Source organism: Papio anubis, unplaced genomic scaffold (genome assembly GCF_008728515.1).
Source record: "Papio anubis isolate 15944 unplaced genomic scaffold, Panubis1.0 scaffold117, whole genome shotgun sequence".
In the NCBI taxonomy this organism is placed as follows: domain Eukaryota; kingdom Metazoa; phylum Chordata; class Mammalia; order Primates; family Cercopithecidae; genus Papio; species Papio anubis.
This window is the reverse complement of record NW_022160848.1, coordinates 1-24,612: the sequence shown is the minus strand read 5'-3', so window position 1 is coordinate 24,612 and position 24,612 is coordinate 1. Positions and strand designations below refer to the sequence as shown.

The following is a 24,612-nucleotide window of genomic DNA, read 5'->3' as shown; positions in this document are numbered from 1 at the left end:
ATCTGGGTGTGTCTTCCAGTGAACTAAAACTTCCTGTGCACAGAGTAAGGACAGATCACATTCATAAATCAGATTGGACCCATGTTGGGTTGTTGTGAGAATCAAGAGACATTCACCAACATATCCAACATATAAGAAGCCCTCACTAAGGGAAGAGTATCCTGTTGGTTTTATTATCAGAGTGATATCTCACTTGATGCAGTGGACATCATCCTCAGCAGTTTACAGGACAGTCACAAGAGCTCCTCTCATTGTTTATAGGAACTATACAGTGAATAGGTTCATAAAATGAATAATTAGCCTCAATCTCTCTGTTTTGTAAATACGGCTTTCTCCTAAGCCCTAACCATGTTCCCACATGGTTAAAATATTTGACTAAGATGTTTATGCCATTATCTTTATGACCTTTGCTAAAGAGATACAACAATAAGGGCTAAGATGAGAGTCACGGAGACAAAAGAGCGAGAAGGGACTGACAAAGACACACGCTCTACTTCCATCTTGTGGTCCTTTTCTGCAGAAGAGGGCATGGAGAGCCGCAAGCACTCACAACACAAGGAATGGAACTGGGCCAAGAATCACAGCCACAAGCTTAGGGAAATAGCGAAGGACACTAGAGCGGAAATACAGCGCTTGGCTTGAAAAAGAATCCATGCCATGTTTTTCAAACTTTTATGGCCTCATATTTTCTTCAGTGCCTGCCCTAATGCTGAAATTACAGGGCTGCTAATATTGACTTTCTTCAGGCTGTGAGTTTCCAAGAGGCAGTTGTGAGTGTGTCTGGAAAGGAGTGTCAGTATGGAAGCTTGGAGAACTGGAGAGGGAGAGGGAGGGAGGAAGCAATGATTAATTTTAAAATGTGGGTGTGTAACTCTGATATAGTTAATCAGAGTCATGGAAAACATTGAAGAACCTGCTAAAAAGTAGTATTTCCGCACATTTAAATAATGAAGATAGATTACTATTACTGCATTAAAGTGTAAAGCAAAGTTAGGTTTAATTTTTCCACCTAAATTTGAAATATAGGGAATAGAGAAACACCAAAAAGATGTAGCAAAAATAAAATTCAATTTTTACAAATTTAAAAGACTCAGCATGGTAAAAAAAGGTTTATCTGTCCTTGGTGTTGAGTTTCTGTGCTTTGTAATCCGTGAATAATAATGGGGTAAAGGAGGGGCGCTATCAAGTCTACTTTTCCTCTCCGCTGTTATCAAAATAGTGACTTGTTCTTTCCTTAAAATTCTTAGGTTAATTTGGTATTTAATACCTGCCACCTCACTGCATTGCTGTTGGACAGCCTAAGGTGAGGTTTGTTTGGCTTCACAGCCACATAAAGATTTGACCAAGGAAATGCTACACTTCCGTTAGTCTAAGGACAGGTAAAAACAAAACTTGTTTGGCCAGGTGTGGTGGCTCACGCCTCTAATCACCACACTTTGGGAGGCCGAGGCAGGCAGATCATCTGAGGTCAGGAGTTTGAGACCAGCCTGGTCAACAAGGTTAAACCCCATCTCTGCTAAAAATACAAAAGATAGCCAGGCGTGGTGGTGCGCACCTGTAATCCCAGCTACTTGGGAGGCTGAGACAGGTGAACTGCTTGAACCCAAGAGGTGGAGATTGCAGTGAGCCGAGATAGCGCCACTGCACTCCAGCCTGGGTGACAGAGAAAGACTCTGTCTCAAAACAAAAATAAAAAACAACAACAAAAAAAGCTTGTTGTTATTAATGGCTATTTTGCTTTAGTAGGCCAGTTCTGATGAAAATCTTACCATTTTTTTTCCACACTGCAACAGCTAGAGAAAGTCTGCTTTTTTCTGTTTTAAAGGCATGGACTACCACTTCCCTCTACTTCATAGATATACTAAAATATGAGAAAGACAGAAACCAAGGCTACTCATTTCAGTAGTGTTCATTCAGTCTTGTAACAGCAGATCAGAAACCATATTAATGTCCAACAACAGATAATTGGTTCAATAAAGAAATAAAAGTGTAGCCAATGAATGGAATGCTATGCAGCTATAAAAATGATGGCCAGGTGCGGTGGCTCAAGCCTGGATTCCCAGCACTTTGGGAGGCCAAGGTGGGAGGATGACTTAAGGTCAGGAATTTGAGACCAGCCCCGGCAACTAAGCAAGACCCCATCTCTCTTAAAAAAATAAAAAATAAAGCTCCTTATGAATTGGTATAGAATAATCTCATATATATATATGAGATTTTATATATACATATGATTTTATATATACATATATATATATATAAAATTTTTTCCTAGGAATCACTGGAAGATAATATAATTATATATATATTTATATATTTTTTATATATATAATTTTTTGTTTCCCTTTTTGAGATGGAGACTCGCTCTGTTGCCCAGGGTTCAAGTGATTCTCCCGCCTCAGCCTCTGGAGTAGCTGGAATTACAGATGTACGCCATCAGCAAACCTGGCTAATTTTTGCATTTTTGGTAGAGACAGGATTTTACCATGTTGGCCAGGCTGGTTTCAAACTCCTGACCTCAGGAGATCCACTGCCTCAGCCTCCTAAAGTGCTGGTATTACAGGCATGAGCCTCCATGCCTAGACTAAGACACATGTTAAGTGAAAAAGCAACTGTAGAACATTGTGGTATAAGCCCCCATTATTGCACAAAAGTGGGGAAAAAAGAGTGGTTGTGTGTAGTTGTTCCAGAACACACATCCTTTAAAGGGAACACAAGAGACTGGGAACCTTGGTTACCTCTGACTAGGGGAACAAGTGGACTAGAAAAGGTACAGAAGGGAGAACATTCAACTGCATACCCCCTCGAGCCACGTTAACATATTACCAAATGAACAAAACCCCAAATCAAAGGAAATTATTGACGGGGGGGAGGCCCATTTCCTAGACCTCTCTGGCTTCCATCTCAGCCTTTTCCGATCTCCATGCCTCCATTGCCTCTGGTCAGGGAATTTCATGGGCAGTTGCCAGTGCTGAGCCTTACCCATCTGGCTGAGAAATACTAACTCTGGACATCAGTGTGCAATAAAACACTTCTTGCTTCAGACATCTAGGGAACTGTTTGCTGTCTCAGTGTCATGATTTTGTTGTCAAGCATCAAGAGGCAGTAAATTATTTTACTATCCAAGAAGGCAAAAGAAATCCAGTCTACTTCAACAGAAACTACCACCAAACCAACACTGTTACCATTAAAAGGCCAAGTGTTAATGATCCTACTGGAAACATATGTGCATTTGTTAAATGTCAAGGATAATGTACACAAAGTTTAGAAACACAGTTATCATTATTATGATTATTAGGTCATGTTTTCAGACTTTATGGACACCCTGTATATTTATGGTTTTCTACTCCCTTCCCTGGTAAACATAATTCATCTTTTTCTTTATCAGACAGACATCAGAAGTTAGCAGAACTTCCCTCTTTTATCAGAAAAGAAAACAAAAACATAAAAAAAGAACCTTATTTGGAATGGAAATATCCCTACTGCATTGTCAGCAATGAGTGGGATACTATTTATTACTAAGCATCTAAATTTATCATCCTTAAAGAATGCTGAGAAAGGAAGAATGTCTTCCTGGGTGGTTAAAGGATGTGTGGGTTCTGAGAGCAGCCTGCAAACTGTTGATGCCTAAGAGGCTAAAGTCATGTGCCACTGTATTTATGGTAGATTTTGGGCACATATAACCAACAACATCTCTCTGCAGGAAGAACCCTGATTTTTTTTCTCAAAGAGTAAAAACGACCATTTAGGTGTGGAGGCTCCAGTTATGCAGATGTGATCATTAAAGGTGATCATCAGAAATGTCAACACAACAGTCAACGTCCATCTTTTCCTGTGCTCAGAAATCCAATCTAATCCAATCCGTGGAACAAACTGTGAAGCTGTGAACTTCCCCTATTTACATATATTATATTGCTTGCTCTTTAAAATCTTTAAGTGAATTTAGATCCTAAAGACCAGTTACTTAAAGGTTTTCATAAAGAGACTAAATCTTTTGCATTAAGCCATTACTCTAATCCCCATTAAAGAGATCACTTTATCTTTAAACCGAGATGTGAAATCCTCCCAACTTTCCCCAGGTTAATGATAAATTGAAACGATTCCATTTATCATCGATGGTGTGGGACTTGGAAAGGCTGGGGATAAGGAGAGGGGCAGGTGCATACAAGAGGTCTGACCTCTCGTGAAGCCATTCTGTTCTGCCACAGAGGACATGTAGATTTCTCACTTCTTCCCAATATTCCCATTTAAGATCTAAGCAAAGGAAAGTGCTGAGTTACTTCTAATCAGAGCTAGCCACCCCTCATTCAATCAATGGCCACGTGCCAGGGCTACGCACACTCTTCACTCTCCACAGCTGCGTAGTTGCCAACTTCTTTGAAGCTGATGTTTCCCAGGTGGAGAATACCTGCCACGATCTGCAACACCAGCGTCTGCTCTTCTGCAAAGATCCCAATCACATTCATGGCATGCTGGAAGAGAAAAGAGAAACTATCCAGAGAAGCTGGTCATCAGCTTTAAAAGCAGCCAAGGCAGAGCAGTTGCTCTAAATAAGTGTGTGACAAGTACAGACGAGTCAAAAAGAAAAAAAATCATAGATTGGGTTGTGCAGTCAGTCACATGTGGCTGACCTTGTGATGACAGCCGGACGTTCTTGTACAACATGACCACTGCCCAGTGTACACACTCTTCTCATGTCTCAAAGTCATGCTGGAAGGGCAGTTCTGTCTCTAAGCAGAGCATGCCGTCCTCCAGGAATAAGGGAATACTCCAGGAGGAATGAGACTCGGAGGAGTGGTAGTTGTACACAAAGTCTCCAAGTCCTATCTTCATCCTTTGATGTGTTCTTATTGCCAGCTTCCCTTCGAAGGTCACTGCTGACCTTTCCACCTACTCCAAGTGGACTCAAGAGATCTTTCCCTTCATCAGGAGGGATAAGAATATGTTGTACTTGCAAAAGGATCTAATGAAAAATCTCCAGGAAATCCAATAAAAGCATCATTTAAAAGTACAGTTTCTGAGGTCCCTTAAATGCAATAAATACCGCTAAAATGTCTAAATCTTAGAGAACCATCTCCTAAGAAAACTATACTCTACTATACTCTAGGACCAGTGTGCAGACTCCTTACTGGCACTTTTTCTCCCATGTGCTCTGAGGCCATGTGACCTGTTGACACCATTTTGTTTCCTGGCACCCAGGACACAGTCTGTCTGAACTTTCTGTCCCTTTCAACCACAAATGTACTGAATCCACACTACTCATTCAGACTCTACTGCTCAGTTCGGGATCTGAGTTGAGGAATAGTCACCAGCTTGAAACAGACTCAAAGGACAGTGGTAATGAAGGCCTTTGAGGCTAAGTGGGTGGTCAGCTTACCTCTAGAAAGTTCTAGATTGACTCATTTTAGTTGCTGCTCACAGGATGGAACCCCTCCATAATCTACCAAGTTTTATAACTTGGCCCATAACATACATGCAATGTGAAGGGCATGGCACAGAAAAAGGGTCCTCTGCCCTGCGCAGTACAGAGGGGAAGAGAGTCTTCAAAACCAGAAAAGAAATAAGAGAAAAGACTAAATATGTTCCAAAATTTCTAAACCTATTCAGTCCACAGACGTGCTGTTTGCTTAGCCCTTCTAAGATAACAGCTCACGAACAGAGTAGGCCATCAGCAAACAGGTGTGCTCAATGTACGCATCATTTTTGCCTATTTACCAGAGCTCCTGCAGGGGGATAATGATGAATTCATGTCTTTTTACCCATCTCAAATCATTAAGTGGTCCTCAGGCAACTGGCACATGGGTATGAAAGGGCACTGGAACATGAATGAGCACACAGAGTGCTCACACAGAACAAGGCAGACATTTTATGCAGCTCTTCGCTTTATTAAGCTTCACTGCCCTTTCGGCCACAGGAAATGGCCAGCTGGGAGACCAGAACCCGCCTGGCCCTGCGCCGGCACTTACCAGAGTTTCCTGAAACTCCCGCCTGTCGTCAATGTCATCAACCTTGTATGAGCCCGAGAGGCTCAGGTAGTAATAATAGTCCATGCTGGTGATGCCAAGGCCGTGCTTCTGCTCTGCAGAGGCGCCCTCGATGAGCTGGAGCACGAGAACACAGGTTGAGCCATGATGTGGACCACAAGGCACCCGAAGTCGCCTCATACATCCTGCAGTCACCATTCCCAAACCGAGTGATGAGGACTTTCTATCTCTGCTTTCTAAAATTATAGGCAGTCCTGGCTCCCAAATATGTACTTGTAGTAGCCCCATGTCATCTCTGCACATTTTGATTCCTAACTCTGGAAAGACCTGCAAGAGCTGAGGATTTTCCCTGGTCCACTGAAAGGAACTCGACTGCCACCCTTGGCAGAGTGGAAAGCAAAACAGATTTTCATTACTTAGCTCCTGCCCAACTTGCTACAGCTTTTTCAAGTGGAGCTGGCTTTTCCATGCTTCTCACTGCAGGGTGCATGTTAAAAAACTGCCATGCAGCTTCTCGCTCTCTGGTATTCTGAAACCTCCTGATCAATGACTGTCCCTTGGCTTTTCTTGTTTTTTATAGACAGGGTCTTGCTCTGTCACCCAAGGTGAAGTGTAGTGGCACAATCTTGGCTCATGACAGCCTTGATCTCCCATGCTCAAGCAATTCTCCCACTTTAGCCTCCTAAGTAGCTGGGACTAAAGGCATGTACCACCACGTCCAGTTAATTTTTTAACTTTTTGTAGAGACAGAGTCTCACTCTGTTGCCCAGGTTGGTTTCAAATTCCTGGGCTCAAGCAATTCTCCCACCTCAGCCTCCCAAAGCGCTGGGATTACAGGTGTGAGTCACCACGCTCAACTCCTTGGCTTTTTGTTCAAACTCTGATGTCTGCCTTGGGCCTGGGCAAGACCCTCTTACTGGGCTTTAACCAGTGGTGTGCAGGAAAATGTTTAACCCTTGAGGAAAAAAATTGATTTATAGTGTTTGTCAATATTCATGGTATAAATACTCCCACTCTGACTGATTTCAACTACCAAAGAAATGTCACAGAAGGAAGAGGGAAGAGATGTGCATCGCCCATGCGAACCAGCTCCAGCACACCCTGGCTCTAACCCAATAATATTTAGGAAAATAGGGACAGCTCCCCATCCATGCTTCCCACCTTCGTCAAGTTGCACAACGCCGTCCTGGCTCCCCTCCCCACACGGGGGGCCTCATCTCCATTACTGAGAAGCTCTAGGTCACCCCATGACATCAGGCTTCCTTCGTTTCCTGCCCTGTCTCCTGAACGTTCACCTTTTGGTCCCACCCCTTCCTTTTTTTCCTCTATTTTCAGTCCTCTCCCCACCCATATACTGAAGATTCCCTCTAACTTGCATCTTCAAATCTATCTTCTCTAACTCTCTTCTAGCTACAAACACGCTACTCTTTGCCTTCTTTTTTTTTTTTTTTTTTGAGATGGAGTCTCGCTCAGTCGCTCAGGCTGGAGTGCAGTGGTGCCATCTCAGCTCACTGCAAGCTCCTCCTCCCGGGTTCACGCCATTCTCCTGCCTCAGCCTCCTGAGTAGGTGGGACTACAGACGCCTGCCACCACGCCCAGCTAATTTTTTGTATTTTTAGTAGAGACGGGGTTTCACCGTGTTAGCCAGGATGGTCTGGATCTCCTGACCTTGTGATCCACCCGCCTCGGCCTCCCAAAGTGCTGGGATTACAGGCATGAGCCACCACGCCCCGCCAAGAATTACTTTCATGTCAGAATCTTGAAGCCCTGAGCCCACCAGTTCCCAGCCTCTATTCCGGTGGTTTCTGACCTAAGGGCAGAGGACTCCTGGGGAAGGGTTAGGGTTTGCATTTATTTAAAGAAGTCCTGGCATCCATTATACACTTCCATCTAGCACTCAGTATTATTTCTGTGAAATATATAATTTTTTTCACTTATCTATACATGTTGCTTTAATACGATTTTAAAAATGACTGAATTCACAGAAGTTTTAGACATTTATTATACTTTTTCAATCAACAGATACCAACTAAAAGAATTATTTGGCATCACCTAAGATATGTGTGTAACTGAAAAGACTGAATGTGAGCTATTACACAGTTTAATGCCCTTCTAATACAGGGATCCGCAAACTAAACATGAAACAAAACAAAACAAAAAACAGTGACCAGGCCTTTCTTCGAAGAAAGTCTAATGTGGATCTTCAATATAAAATACTAATAACTAAATAGAACATAAAAAATTTGGTTATTAACATCATTGTATTTTTTAAGTACTTAAAAACTTTTACAAAAGTAGCTGAATCAGGGCCAGGCACAGTGGCTCACGCCTGTAATCCCAGCAGTTTGGGAGGCTGAGGTGGGTGGGGCACTTGAGTCCGAGAGGTAGAGGCCAGCCTGTGTAATGTGGTGAAACCCCACCTCTATGAAAAATGCAAAAATCAGCCAGGTATGGCGCCATGTGCCTACGGGCCCAGCTACTTGGGAGGCTGAGGCAGGAAGATCATTTGAGCCCAGGATGCAGAGGTTGCAGTGAGCCAAGATTGTGCCACTGCACTCTAGCCTGGGCGACAGAGCAAGACCCTGTCACAAATAAAAAAAATAAATAAAATAAAAGTAGCCGACTCAGATGACTGCTGAGGCCTGTAACATAACCGAAAAGCACCCTGCACACTGCTCTGGCCCCAAACTCTCCACGACTTCTGAGGGTCTAGGTGGAAACTTTTCAACTTGGCATTGAAGATCCAAAACCTATCTCAAATCTTCCCTCCCACAGCTCACGTGCTGGAGATGCCTGCCCTGCACACAGGCTGAGGCCGGGCTCCCTGACTGACTTTCCCTCTCCCACCTCCACTGCTTTAGCGCTGGACACCTGTCTTTCCTGATCAATCCCCTCCACTCTCCATCCGGGTTCTACCTCCTTCATACCTCTCCTACTATCCGGCCAAACCTGCCCACATGAATTCCTTTGGCAAAGACTCCAACACTCCTCATTTTGTTTTGAAGTTACGTCAATACTTCCTTGATGATTTAGCTTTGGGGGAATTGTTGTCTTATCACTCCAATTAGAACTCATTCTCCTTGAGGGCAGGGGCATTCTCACAATTCTGCACATTGACTTGCACATGGTACCATAATCAGTCCTCCCTGGCTTGCCAGACTACACTCTATGCCTGAAGTCTGAGAAATATTTTAATGTAGAGAAGGGACAGGAAGTGGGCAGGAAAAAAGTAGAAAGGAAAACCTGGTAAAATATGTGAAAACTCCGCTCTCCTGGGTTCCTCATCACCACCCTAGATTTTTCCAGAAGGAAGTTGGAGATCTTTCCACCATCTGGTTCCCCACCTGGACTGAACTGGATTTCAAAGTATTTTCCCTGCAAGAAAGTTAGGGATTTCCTTCAGTGGTTGGTGAACAAAACATGATGTCCCAAACAGGCTTTGAATACAGTATAGAATTCAAGGAAATTCATTAATAAAAGACACATTCTGAATTACTCCTAATTTGAGTCTAGACTTCCTTACAGTTTTCAATCAGACAATAACCCGTGCTTTTGTCCAGCCACACGATTCTGTTATGAGCGAGCACCTATCATTCCAGCATGACTAAATAAGGATATGCTCTATTCCTTGCTCCTTTCCCCCAGTAGGTGCCCGCCTGCTCAACCAGAAGGTGTAAAAAAGGAGGCAGAAAAATGGCATGGCACCCTTTCAGAGGAAGAGCGCTCTTGCTCTGTCAGACTTCATCTCATGGCTTTGAGCAAAAACACTCAATCCCTCTTACCTATGGAACATCTAAAATGTTTATCCAAAATGAAAACACTTTATAAAAAGTAAAGTTCTTTCCAGCTACTCATGGGCCTAGGGATTTTTGTCACTGTCATTGTTACGAAAATTCCTCTTTAAATGACTGCTAATAGGGAACAAAGGAGAATAAAAACCTAGACTGCAGTTGAAAAGGTATCTAGGTTGCTATTTTAATTATATATAGCCAGGCACGGTGGCTCACGCCTGTAATCCCAGCACTTTGGGAGGCCGAGGCAGGTGGATCACTGGAGGTCAGGAGTTCGAGACCCGCCTGGCCAACATGGTGAAACCCCATCTCTGCTAAAAATACAAAAAATTAGCTGGGCATGGTGGCAGGTGCCTGCAGTACCAGTGAGGTAGGAGAATCGCTTGAACCCGGGAGGTGGAGGATGCAGTGAGCCGAGATCATGCCACTGAACTCCAGCCTGAGCCACAAAGCAAGACTCTGTACAAAAAAACAAAATAAAATGAATAAAAATTATATAATTATTATAACAATTATATATTATATATAATTATTATAACAATTATTATATATAATATATATATTTAAATTGTTCTTTTTTTCTCACTAGAACTTAATTTCTCTCCTGTCCTCAGAAACTTAAGCACCCTCAGAGGCCAGAAGAGTAAATACAAATAAAGGAAAAGAGGGAGCCATGTGGTCTATGGCCAGACTGGAGAAGATGCCCAGCCTCACCACATTCACATGTAATAACATAAAAATGTGTACGCTCACTAAATCCACCCATTTCAGGAATGAATTCAGCTGGGTTTTATGTCTGTGACTGGAGCTGTAAACTCATTAAGGGCAAGAAAAGTACTGTGCACACTGCAGATGTGTGAGTACATGCTGTGTTCCTGTTCTTAATTATTCTAGGTGTCAAGAGAGACCACCAAAGAAGGCCGGCTTCTGACTGTCTACGTGTCTTAATCTGATGACCTTCTTCCTCCCGGCAAAAAACAAAAACACTCAGCAGCACCAGGCAGAGAACCAGTAGCCATGGCTCTGCGGAACGTCAGTGGCACCTGGGCAAAGCTTGCTGAACAGGAGCTCCCGTGCTTCCTTTGGTGGCCGCCTTCACCACGCTTTCCTTTTAGCATGTGATAGAGGGAATAATTCAGTGCCTGTCCCCCATTCCTCATCAGTTGAGGGAAAATGAAACCAAACAGAACATCTGACCCAGGAAAGGCAGGTGTTGGACGGGCAAGCTCCCAAGTCCTCCTTAGCAGCGGTGCTCAACCTTGGCTGCCCCTTAGAAACACCTGGGGAGCCTTTCCAACATGCTGTCACAGTCCAGGCCACGCACATCAGACTCTCTAGAACCAGGGCCCAGAGCTGTGTGGTTTTCAAAAAGTCCCCAGCTGATTTTTATGTGTGGTCAAGGTTGAGAACCACTGCTGTAATAAAATAAAATGCATATGCATGGCTCATAATTATCACATAAAAGTTAACCTTTCTAACAAAAGGTTAACATATTTATAGGACTGCTGTATAGCAGCCTTGGGGGGAAGGCAGGAAATTGTATAAAGGGAATAGAATGTTGCATTTGCATTTTGATAATGAAACGAAAAGAAGTTTCAACTCAACCCTTGGTAATGATTTATTTCCTATGTTGGGTGCCAGATACATAGATGTTCATTGTATTATTTTTAAATCGTGTTTGAAATATTTCATAATACATTCTTTAACTTGAAAAGATTTATAAGTGTTAAATATATACATTCTTATGCTTCATAATACCTGTGCACTTTTAAAAGTGAAATTACTCATAATTCTACCCTGATGCCACTTCTTCATTCTCTTGCTAAATAATCACTGTCAGATGTCAAACTTGGATTTATATATCTCTTAGTTACATTTCATATCATGTGCACATTTAAAAAAAAAAAGGAACATATTGTAAATATTGTTCTGTAATCTGTTTTTTTAATTTAACAACATATTCTGAATATCTTTTAAAATAAGTAGTTATTTAAGCAGGAAACTTATGTAATTTATTCTAAAAGTATTGTTGGGCAAAGATAATGAACGACTAAAATTTTAATAACAATTGCCCCATCGCTCTCCTGGAAGAATGTATCAGTTCTCAACCAATAGCATGTTTTCTTGATTATTATCAATCAACTTAATGTTTGCCCATGTGAGAGACAGAAAATGATATGTGGTTTTCATTTACATTTCTCTCATCCATGATGGTGAATAGTGGGAGACAGAGAGAGAGAGAGAGAGAGAGTGTGTGTGTGTGTGTAGGTGAGTGTGTCAGTGTGTGTCTGAATTGTCTCTCCCCGTCTTTCCATCAGGATTGTATAAAATTTTGCAATTAGGAAAATAATAAATGTTGAGTGTTTTTGTTATTTACAGAAATTGATGTATCCTCCAAATATAATGAACAATTTTATATTGCAAAAATCAATGAAGATATCAATTTAATTATTTTTTTCTGGTCTCCAAGGAATCCAAGACAGGGGAAAAGGCAAATAAAGAGTTAAATTTGGTCAAGTCCATTTTTACAAGATTTAGATTGAAAATTAAGAAAAAAGTTCAAGTGGAAAATTTGTTTAATTCTTCTTTCCTATTTTATTATCCAGAAAACTTCAAGATAACACAACTCAGGCATTGGGCCCAAATATGAGAGACAAACAAATGAGTAGTTTGAATAATATTGGAAAGCAAAGAAAGTAAGGGCAAGTCTAACAGAGAGAACCCACCAGGGAACTTGACAATTATTATATGAGCACATAGTAAAAATTCTCTTGGAAATAGAAGCTTCTTTCCAAAATAGACAGTGGAAAAGAAAATTGTTTTTCTCCAGAATTCCCACTTATTTATTTTAAAATGTTCCAGAATCAGCCTCACAGATGGCTCCGTGAATGCTTTAGTGCCAGACATGATCTATGGTTGAAATAAGATGCAAAATCTATATAAATCAAGGTTACTGGGTAAACATTTGTTTCTCTGTAAATGTGGCTTTTGTTAAGGGGAACATACTCATATTCAGCCTTGCCAGCTTTCCTATTTACCCCCTCGGGAGACACTCAGACAGAAACATGACTAAAGAAGCCTTCACAACAATGCATTTGGTTGATATTTTCATTACCAGTTAGGTAAGCCAGTTAAGAGGCAACCTGTGAGGCCAGGTCCAGTCACTTTGGGATGTCGTTAGGTTATATGAGTAGGGCATAAGACAGATGCACAAAGCCAGAGGGCTGGGGTGGGCAGGCAGCTCGCTCTGAGGGACAGAGAGGAGGAAGTTTGTCTCTAAGGTGCCAGATCAGTCCAACTCTCTGCACCCTTCAGAGTCTATGGACCAAGTTCTAAGAAGCAAAACCACTGCCAGTGGTTGATACCTGGGATACCCATCTACTCTAGTTATTTCTTGGTCTAGGAAAGCAAGTCTTTTCTCCAGGGCATAAAGACAACTCCTCCAAGGCCAAAGCTGCCACTTTCATCATTTATTTTCCTTACGAAGGCAACTGATGTGGAAAATGATTTTCAAAATTATCTTGTTTGTATCCCTGGGGCACAAAAAAGGGTAAACTGCAGCTTGGTGGCATGCTGCTATAGAAAAGGAAGGAAAGATTGAAGAGGTGGGCTCCTGATGGCATGTGAAAAGCTCCCATTTCCCGTGGGATACTGGACTTCAGTCAGAAACATCAGCATTATCAATCAAGTGACACTGTCTGAAACAGGGAAGAGACTTACAAATCGGCTGGAGTTGTTGTTCCGGACGGTCTTGGCGTTCCCGAAGGCCTCCAGCAGTGGGTTGGACTGTAGGATAATGTCCTTCACGTGCTGTCCCAGCAAACAGACTGGAGATTAGGAAGGTGTGAACACCTACCACACAGTATGCCAAACTTTCTCTAAGGAGCTGGCTTCTGAATGCATTAAGGCGAGGGGCCCCACATCCATGTGTCACTGGCGGGGTTTCTGGAGGATTTATTCTTTCACCATGACAGACCTCAACCTGTTTGTGTATTTGGGTCTTCCAGTTCTCATGGCTTGATACAGGATCCCCAGGAGCCAGGGTGCCACTGTGAATCAGGAACTATTCACACAAACGTTCTCAGCTTGGGTTTCCAAATTGATTGCTGCAGCTTCACCTTGCACTTGTGGGAGTGCCAGGTATCACAGCAGGAAAAAAAGTGAAGTGGTACATGAAGGGGTGTCTCCTTGCTGTTCTGACCAGGGTCTTTCTTCTCACTACCCCTTCCCAACTAGTCTACCCACCCATCTCATCCCATCTCCAGCTGCTTCACTGCAAGTTTTCTTAAGGAAAATTAACCCACTTCTCCCCCGCAAACAAGGTTATGGAAATACAGCCTGGTATTTCTCAAACTTTAATATTCATGAATCACCTGGGGATCTTGTCAAAATGCAGATGTGGACTTAGTAAGGTTGGGGTAGGGCCCAAGAATCTGCACTTGTAGCCAGCTCCCTGGTGTTGCTGGTTTTGCCAGCATTGATACACACTTTGGGCAGCAAGGGTCAACAGTGGATTGTGTGGAACAAGTCCTGGCCTACTAGGGGGGAAGGATTTGTTTTTCAAACATCCCAGTTCTGTGCAAAAGTGTGCAAAACACACCATAGACATGAGACAGCTCAAGAGATAGAATTTGATGTTGGAGAAGTCTTTCAACAAGTGAGTCATTCCTTGTACTTCTAATTATTCACATGCTATGGTTAAACATGTTCCAGAAATAACAAGTCTTCTGGCTTGTGCTCTTTAGCTACTGACTAATTCCAAGCCAAGGGCTCTGTATCATTGTCCTCATAGGAAAACAGGAAGAGGAAAATCAACATTAACTGTCTGCAGTCTGGCTACCAGGTCGTAGGGGTGTAGCAAAGAGGAGTAAATTAATGCACTAACTACTGACTGACTATGTAACAGCCAAAGTGTTCTTCTGGCACTCTCTTGAACCTTCAGGAGAGAAACTGCCATGAGAAATGAGAACTGGGCTTTCACTGTGACTGGGGAATCATCCTTAGCAACGGCACCAACGGCAATTCTGGGGGTGGTCCTTTCATGGGTCAGTTTCAAAGCCTAGAAACACACTTTCAACTCTCTTTTAAAAACTCATGGATTTATAAAACTCTGCTTTTCTTTGTACAATCAATTTTGAGTTTGTGGATCTTCCTTAACTCTATCTTTTTTTTTCGCTGGCCACACATGCCTATACCATTTAACAACACTCAGCTTCTCTCAGGAAGAGAACAAAAGACAGAATCTTCTTCTATCTTTTCCCTTTTTAAATTACAGACTTTAAAAATGAGAATCTTTATATATCCATCCATCCATCCATCCATCCATCCATCCATCCATCCATCCATCCACCTATATGTATTCATCAACAATCAGGGATGTCCAACAGAATTCTGTGGCATGCGGCAGGCATATTAGGGAAAAGAGAAAGAGCAAACCAAGGTAAAAGAGCAGCTCATCGGCCGGGCACGGTGGCTCACGCCTGTAATCCCAGCACTTTGGGAAGCCAAGGCGGGCGGATCATGAGGTCAAGAGATCAAGACCATCCTGGCCAACACAGTGAAACCCCATCTCTACTAAAAATACAAAAATTAGCTGGGCGTAGTGGCACATGCCTGTAGTCCCAGCTACTCAGGAGGCTGAGGCAGAAGAATCGCTTGAACCCAGGAGACAGAGGTTGCAGTGAGCTGAGATTGCACCACTACACTCCAGCCTGGCGACAGAGCAAGACTTTGTCTTAAAAAAAAAAAAAAAAAAGAGCAGACCATCTGTAAAACAGCACCCTGGATTCTTGTCTCCATGTCAACCCTCTCAGGATCCAGTACAATCACAGGAATAGAGAAAAGCAAGTGCAATCACAGGAATAGAGAAAAGCAAGTACAATCACAGGAATAGAGAAAAGCAAGTACAATCACAGGAATAGAGAAAAGCAAGTACAATCACAGGAATAGAGAAAAGCAGTACAATCATAGGAACAGAGAAAAGCAAGTGCAATCACAGGAATAGAGAAAAGCAAGTACAATCACAGGAATAGAGAAAGGCAAGTGGACTGAACCACATGAACCCAGGTTCTAGAGCTGCCCTTACTGTCCAATATGGAAGCCATAAACTACCCCAACTGAGATGTAACTATAGAATACACACTGTATTTCAAAGACTTAGTACCAAAAAAATAAAATATCTCATTAATTTTGTTATATTGATTATATAATACAATCTTTTTTTACATATTGGGTTAAATAATATTATTTTAAAAAGTAATTTCCTTTTTCTCTTTCTACTTCTTTTAATATGGCTACTAGAAAATTTAGAATTACACATATGGCTTGCTTCATCTTTCCACTGGGCAGAGCTGCTCTCCATCTTCCTTTCATTCAGAGAAAGAGGCCACTTTAAGAACCCTTCACTCTGCAACCTTAGTTTGCTCTTTCTCTTTTCCCTGATATGCTCACTACATGCCACAAAATTCTGTTGGACATCACTGATCGCTGATGAACAGATATGGATGGATGGGATGGATGGATGGATGGATGGATGCATAAATATTCTCAGTTTTAAAGTCTGTAAGTAAAGAAGGGAAGAGATAGAGAAGATTCAGTCTTTGGTTCTCTCCCTGAGAGAAGCTGTTGTTAAATGGTATAGGCACGTCTGGCCAGCAAACAAAAGATAGAAAGAGTCGATCCACAAACTCAAAGGAGGACTATTTGGCTCTGCCTTAAGCTTTCTGATCTACCAGTACATGATAGAACACTATTTAATTAATAGATAGGGGCCAGACATGGTGGCTTACGCCTGTAATCCCAGCACTTTGGGAGGCCCAGGTGGGTGAATCGCTTGAGCTCAGGGGTTTGAGACCAGCCTGGGCAACGTGGTGAAACCCTGTCCCTACCAAAAATAAAAAAAATTAGCCAGGCATGGTGGTACACACCTGTGGTCCCAGCTACTTGGGAGGTTGAGGTGGAAGGATTGCATAAGCCCAGGAGCAGGAGGCTGCAGTGAGCCGAGATCGCCCCACTGCACTTCAGCCTGGGTGACAGAGTGAGACCCCATCTCAAAAAAAAAAAAAAAAGAACCACAATAAAGAGAATTTTGTGTGTCTTTTAAAAGTCTACAGCCGACCACAGCAATAACATTAAACAGTTCTGATTTTAAAAACTAATCTTTGGAATGAATTCTGTCACCAGTGGTGCATAGTGGTGATGAGCGCCAAGCTTGGGCTGCCCCTTACGGACCTCAGCTCTCCATCACCATCATCCATGGCTCTGGGGAGCAGGCTCTACTCATTCCTGCCAATGCTGATTTTAATTTTCACCTCTTGAGTGCCCTCATTCTCTGGATCTTTTCTCTTTCCTAACATTTCCTTTACACTCTTTAATCTCTCTTTTTTCCTTCTCTTTTTCCCCTTTCTCTGTCTATGTCCTTTAAAATTTTTATAAGTTTCTTGAATTGGTAAGTGGTTCACATAATTCAAACCATGCAAGTTTCTAAAGGGTATACAGGAAGGGTAGGCCCTTCTCCCAATCCCCCAGCTTCCCTCCCTCAAGACAACTGTTGTTGACAGTTTCTTGTGTATACTTCGAGGGATATGTGACACATATCCAAACAAATAGAAATATACACTCTCTTTTGATCCCTCAAATGGCAGCATATATTACACACAATGTTCTGAACCTTGCCTTTTGTAATTAATGATATATGTTACAGACCATTGTCTATCAGTACATGAAGCCTCAGTTTTATTGGTGTATAATATTCTATTATATAATGAACCACAAATTATTTCACCAGTTGCCTAGTGATGAACACTTAAGTTATTTCCAGTCTTTTGCATTACCAAAATTGCCAGAAATAACTTTATACATGTATTATTGTGTATACATTTCAGCATCTCTAAAGAATAAATTCTTTTCAGAACTGCTGCACTGAATGGCAAATATGTGTAAGTTTAATAGATTTTGCTGAAATGTCCTTCATTAAAATGTACTAGTTCATCTCCTACCAGCAATGTATGAAAACAACTGCGTCCCTACTACCTATCAATCAAGTGTTTAAAACATGGTAAGATTTTGGCCAATCTGATAGGCAAAAAATAGTTTTCTAATGTAGTTTTTATTTGTATTTTTCTTGTTATCATGATGGTGAACATACTTTCATGTTTTGTGAGTAATTTATCTTTCCTTTTCTATGAGTTGTCTTCCATGTCCTTTGTTTATTTTCCTTTTGGGTTGCTGAACTTTTTATTGATTTGTAGGAGTTCATTATATATTAGGCACTTCTACCTTAAAATATGCTATTCCTTAATCCCAGCACTTCGGGAGTCTGAGGCGGGCAGATCATGAGGTCAGGAGTTTGAAACCAGACTGGCCAACATAGTGAAACCCCATCTCTACTAAAAATACAAAAATTAGCTGGGCGTGGTGGGGCACGCCTGTAATTTCAGCTACTCAGGAGGCTGAGGCAGGAGAATCGCTTGAACCCAGGAGGCAGAGGTTGTGGTGAGGTGAGATCGCGCCACTGCACCACTCCAGCCTGGGCAACAGAGCGAGACTCTAGTCTCAAAAAAATATATACATACACACACACACATACACACACACACACACACGTGCACGCGCGCTATTCCTTTCCATTCCAGATTTCAAGTTTCACAGTTATAGAAGAACCAGTGTCTTTTCTGTGGAAGAAAAATTCTTTTCTAACAGCAAATGGAGCCTCTAACATTTCCCATAGCATAAGGTATCATAATGGGCCACTGCCCACTCACCTGGACTTTGGGGCCTCCTCCAGACACTCTGGAGATGTAGCTCATGATATATTTGGCAGCCACTGTTTTTCCAGCACCACTTTCACCACTAAAGAAAAACAGACAAAGTGCCCACCTGAGAAGTGGATTACAACCAGCTCCCTTCCTTGTCCCCCTCCATCACACAAAACAGACAAAGACAAAACAGACAGAAAAGAATCCTTTTTTTTTTTTTTTTTTTTTAGTGCAATACCAGTAGAGAAAGGCAAGTTACAGCAGGATTAAGTCGCCCATGTGAGTCGGATTAACATGGTGTGGATAATTACCACTGTGCACACCACTGACCATTAAGGATTTTACATGCCCAATAATGGGGGATATGATCAGGAAAATTATGGAGTGTCACAAGGGTGGAATTCTGCATAAATTACAACTGACATGAAGACTGTAAACACAATAAACAAGCATATGAAATCACGGTAAGTGAAATAAGTCATTCAAGTTATATATAAAACATGATTACAATTTTTTTTCTAAAGTACCTAAGAAAAAAAGACTGGAACTACCACAAAAGGTTAACAAAGGCTTTGGTCAAGGCAGAGACTATGAGAAACTTGTTTTAATTCATTAGTTTTCAAACATTTTGTAATGCATATGCTATTTTTGTAATTTAAAAACAGAAAAGAAAAAGTGGGCACTCTGAGGTTTCAAACCATGTGCCTTGAACTGATGCAAGCTTCCTTATTTTGGAAGTTCTAAAATTAAACCTTGAAGCAATATTACACATCCTGAGTAACAAAGGCCACCTTCCGCTGGGTAGCCTTCCTGCACGGGGAGAGCCTTTGTTAATAATATACAGTCTGCTCTTCAAAATTCCCATTCTTCCTTCAAAATCCCCCTGAATTGATAATGACCTCAATTCAAAACATGCTTAAGTCAGTCAGATTTTTCATCTTTCTGTTGGTACCCTTTGTGTTACCAGGATAGAGTTAAAGCACCCCATGTCATATAAAATGATGACGGGAGTTAATATGAAAAATTCAGGCTGTTACAAGTTCATAGGACAATAGTTTTGTTTGCTCTTTGCAATAAAAAATTTTAGGGTGCAGGGCAAATGTTCTGTGAATATCCAGCCCAAATCAATTGTTATCAATTGCTGAATTACCCAATAAAAGAGAAAACATTTGCTTAGGGAAAAACCAAGCAAGGCGACCCTCCCATTCTCAAAAGGAAACTGAAATTTGAAATAATTTTACACTTCAAAACAAAACAAAACAAACGAACAAAGAATTGAGCTGGCCATATAGAAAAACTCAGAACTTCGCTGAATTTCCTTGAACTAATAATATGGTTTTAAAGAAATTATGGGGAGGTGGGAACCATCCTCTGTTCAGAGCTCATGACCTTCAAAAGTCTGAACCCATCTATGCAATTCACTCACCATCCTAGTGCTATGCTCCAGGCTTCATGGTCACATGAATAAGAAAACCAAACTGAAATTTCATAAGCTACAGTAGCAAGTAGAAAACCAGCAAGCCTGGGACAAGCTGTCACACTGCTTCCAGAGGACATGCTTACTCACAGTCAGTAAGTAGGTCTGGCAAATTCATCTCCATGGGGAAATTATATTTCAAATGGTTGACATACTCAGATGATGTATTTACTAGATCCAGGGTCAATACATGCACTCTCTCATTTGAATTACACATTTTGGCAACAATGAAACTCCATTTTATAAGTTGTAAACAATGTAAACATTCAAGAATATTGGAAAGTTCAAGATTACAATGGTACAACCACCCAATATAATACTGCAGTCATTTGAAATACTTACGAAGACTATGTAGCAACATAAAGATAATGCAGCTAAAGTTAAGTGGTAATGTGAAATACCTATAAACTATATTCATAACAAGTTTACAACTATGTGAAAATAACGTATGGACAAAAACAAATCCACAAGGAAAAAGAAATATTCCTGACTTGTTAGGAGGCTGAGAAAGGAATGGTTTTTTGTGTTTTTTTGAAATGGAGTCTCACTTTGTCGCCCAGGCTGGAGTGCAGTGCACAATCTCGGCTCACTGAGACCTCCACCTCCCAGGTTCAAATGATTCTCTTGCCCCAGCCTCCCAAGTATCTGGGATTATAGGTGTGCACCCCACACCTAGCTAATTTTTAAATTTTTAGTAGAGACAGGGTTTCACCATGTTAGCCAGGCTGGTCCCAAACTCCTGACCCCAGGTGATCCGCCTGCCTTGGCCTCCCAAAGTGCTGGGATTACAGGCGTGAGCCGCAGCGCCTGGCTCTTTTTTCTTTGGATGTGCTTTCTCATAATGCTTACTTTTTTTTAAAGATTTTTAGGCCGGGTGCAGTGTCTCATGCCTGTAATCCCAGCACTTTGGGAGGCCAAGGTGGACAGATCACTTGAGGTCAGGAGTTCGAGACCAGCCTGGCCAACATGGTGAATCCCCGTCTCTACTAAAAATACAAAAATTAGCTGGGTGTGGTGGCAGGTGCCTGTAAGCCCAGCTACTCAGGAGGCTAAGGCAGGAGAATTTCTTGAACCCAGGAGGCAGAGGTTGCAGTGAGCCAAGATTGTGCCATTGCACTCCATCCTGGGCAACAAGAGTGAAACTCTGTCTCACCAAAAAAAAAAAAAAAAAAAAATTGTTTTCAAAGATTTTTTGAGATTTGTGTCTTTCAGAGTTTTTAAAACAGCTTTTCCAGAGAAAAAGGGAGGGATCACACCCCACAATGATAATCACCACTGATCAATTTCATTATATTATTATACAACTTCCTATATATCACCATGAGTATGTATATTTTCCTTAAGTTTACACTGTCACATTTAAGCTTCGTTAGAACAAGCTGGAAAAGAGAGAGAGGGTGAGCACGAGCAAACCCTATTAGAATCAGAATATAAAATAATATATATAAAGTGGAATTTATTAAATTTAAAAAAGAATTATAAAATAAAAGTAAAGTAATCCTAATAATCCCCCCACTGTGTCTTTGGTTAATACTGTATTCAGACATTAAATATTTTGTCTCTTTTGTTGGAAACAAAAGAAAGTAAAAATAATGGAAAGTAGCTCTTTTCATACATTAAAATAAGTATACCATTTCCAAAAATAGGGTATCTGCATTCTCAGTAACTGTGATCTTTTCCAGAAGACTTAAAATAATTAGTTCTCACTAAACATTGATCGGAATTTTCATTATTTGGTTTCAATTTACAGACACTTAAGAAGAATTTTTATTGATCAGAAGCTGCTGATTTGGTCAAAATATGGTACAATAATGGAATGTTACAGAATGACTTGAAACTTACAGTATATACAACCATAATTATACTGGGCTATTTGGGATGAGAAAATACTGCTTCTTCTTGGGGACTAAAACCCAAGTTAAAAGAAAGTGAAGGTATCAGACAAAATAATAAATCCCAAATTATTTACTTTACATCTCACAGCAGTTGTTGTAGGGCAACTTGCTTTGTTTATGCTTCCAGGCAGCTCTTCCTAATTTAATTGACTTTTAAAATGGACATGCACACACACACAAATACTCTAGAAATTAGGAAAATATGCCAGTAGTTCCCACATCTGGCAGTCTATCAGAATCATCAGAGTACTTTTTAATTGCCCATGTCTGGGCCCGTCTTCTGACCTGCTGGATCCCAGTCTCCAGGGACAGGGTCTAGGAATAGGAATTTCTAACAAACTCCCTAGTTCTTGTATAGCCAGCTGGGATTAAGCCAAGCAATTTTAAATCAAAGTCATAACAGACTTTATAGGAAATATTAATTCAAATAGGAAGTATTGTAGAGTGTGTGTCTGTGTGTGTCTGTAGGTCTGTGTACTAACTATAGAAATGGAAACATATGGTAAAATATCAACGAAATGGAAAGAATGTTCTGCGGAAAAAAAGCCATTTACAATGGTATAATCCAAGGACCATAATTATTTTTCTGAGAAAGGTTATTCCTCACTTAAAAGTCAATAATATTTCCTATTCACTTCAACTTATTCAGCAAATGCAAAAATATTTCAGTTCCTTTTTCTTTTTTTCTTTTTATTTATTTATTTTTTTTGAGATGGAGTCTTGCTCTGTCACTCAGGCTGGAGTGCAGTGGCACGATCTCAGCTCATTGCAAGCTCCACCTCCCAGGTTCACGCCATTCTCCTGCCTCAGCCTCCCGAGTAGCTGGGACTACAGGCACCCACTACCATGTCCGGCTAACTTTTTGTATTTTTAGTAGAGACGGGGTTTAACCTTCTTAGCCAGGATGGTCTCGATCTCCTGACTTCGTGATCAGCCCGCCTCAGCCTCCCAAAGTGCTGGGATTACAGGCGTGAGCCACCGCACCCGGTTGTTCTTTTTTATTTTTATTTTTTGAGATATTCCATAAAATAAGTAGGATCAGCTGTTATCACTGTTGGAAGATTCACCAATGCACTCCCATCCCCCATTTCTGATCTCAAAATCTCTCTCCTGGTTGTTTCTGTACCACAGGAACTGGTGTTCCCTTGTAACTGGCTGAATCAATGTAACTGAAATGTCACTTTTCCAACTTTTTGTTTGTGGTTTAAAAAGGGTAGACACTTAAAACAAAAATGATGCCTACTTTTGTTCACCCAACAAGCATTGTCTAACAACCCCCCTGCCCCAGTGTGTTAAGCCGAAGGCTAGAATGAGATGTGGCTCCTGTCAGAGAAGAAGTCACTCACTGTCTCACAGGGAAGTCAAGTATACAAAGGCTATTAATAACACAGTGGAGATGGGGGTATGGTTTCAGGGATTTGTGGGTGGCAGCTATCCCTGATGAGAAGATTCCTAAACAAAGTCACAACTAGTTACATCTCAACAAAGACAATCAAATTAGCCAGGTGGGCTGTGTTGTGTGTATGTGCACTTGTGTTGTACACGTTAGGGGTTGGGATGAAGCCTGAGCCATACATAAGAGGCAAAAATTCTGGGGGGTACATGTGAAGGGAATCATGGGTAAACAGGACTTGAGGAGACAGCGGCTCACACCTATAATCTCAATAATTTGGGGGGGCCAAGGGAGTTGGAGAACCAGCCTTAGCAAACAGCAAGATCTCGTTTCTTAAAAAGAACAAAAACAAAACCAAAAAACACAAAAGAAACAATAATAATAATAAAACAAATAAAAATAAAAACAATTGGCTGGGTGCAGTGGCTCACACCCAGCACTTTGGGAGGCCAAGGCAGGTGGATCACCTGAGGTCAGGAGTTCAAGAGCAGCCTGGCCGACATGGTGAAACCCTGCCTCTACTAAAAATACAAAAAAAGTAGCCAGGCGTGGTGGCACATGCCTATAGCCCCAGCCGCTCAAGAGATCTGAGTCAGGAGAATCACTTGAACCTGGGGGGCAGAGGTTGCAGTGAGCTGAGACTGCACCACTGCACTCCAGCCTGGGTGACAGAACAAGACTCCATCTCAAAAATAAATAGATAAATAAAAATAAAAATTTTAAAATAAAAACAATTAAAAATAATTAGGTGGGTGTGGTAGTGTGCTCCTCTGTTTTTAGTTACTTGGGAGGCTGAGGTGGGAGGATCATTTGAGTCTGGGAGGTTGAGACTGCAGTGAGCTATTGTCGAGCTACTGCACTCCAGTCTGGGTAACAATGTGAGATCCTGTCTCTTTAAAAAAAAAAAAAAAAAAAAAATTAAACAAATAAATAAATGATAGGGCTTGATTGTGAGGTGGGAAGCTGGGAGTGGAGCTGGAAGGCAGTGCAGAGATCCAAGACAGTGACCTTGGGTTCAGGTTTGGGGATGCACCAACGGTTCTGGCCTGTGCTATTTCGTGCTACATTTTATACAGACTCTAGACTTCCATTTTCTCAAGGCAGCATACTGATGAATTTGCCTTTACCTATACAGAACAACTGATACATTATTTAGTTTTTCAAAATTGACACAATTTATTAATGTAAAAATGAACCACTGGCCGGGCGCGGTGGCTCAAGCCTGTAATCCCAGCACTTTGGGAGGCCGAGACGGGCGGATCACGAGGTCAGGAGATCGAGACCATCCTGGCTAACACAGTGAAACCCCGTCTCTACTA

General features: G+C 41.5%; 1 protein-coding gene across 2 annotated transcripts in view; it reads right to left on the bottom strand.

The window, feature by feature from the left end:
* LOC101026682 (unconventional myosin-Ie) overlaps positions 1-18,698 on the bottom strand; it is a 102,950-nt gene extending 84,252 nt beyond the window's left edge. Inside the window, exons 1-5 of one of the 2 annotated variants that reach the window (XM_031661249.1) lie at positions 18,535-18,698; positions 13,493-13,582; positions 9,225-9,356; positions 5,964-6,098; positions 4,337-4,469 (exon numbers count right to left, since the gene is read on the bottom strand). In XM_031661249.1, the coding sequence (XP_031517109.1) occupies positions 4,337-4,469; positions 5,964-6,098; positions 9,225-9,356; positions 13,493-13,582; positions 18,535-18,579 (535 nt within the window). In that variant the 5' untranslated portion in view covers positions 18,580-18,698. The remainder of the gene's footprint in view (positions 1-4,336; positions 4,470-5,963; positions 6,099-9,224; positions 9,357-13,492; positions 13,583-18,534) is intronic. The other variant, XM_031661248.1, reaches the window with a different exon arrangement.
* Positions 18,699-24,612: the final 5,914 nt, after the last annotated feature.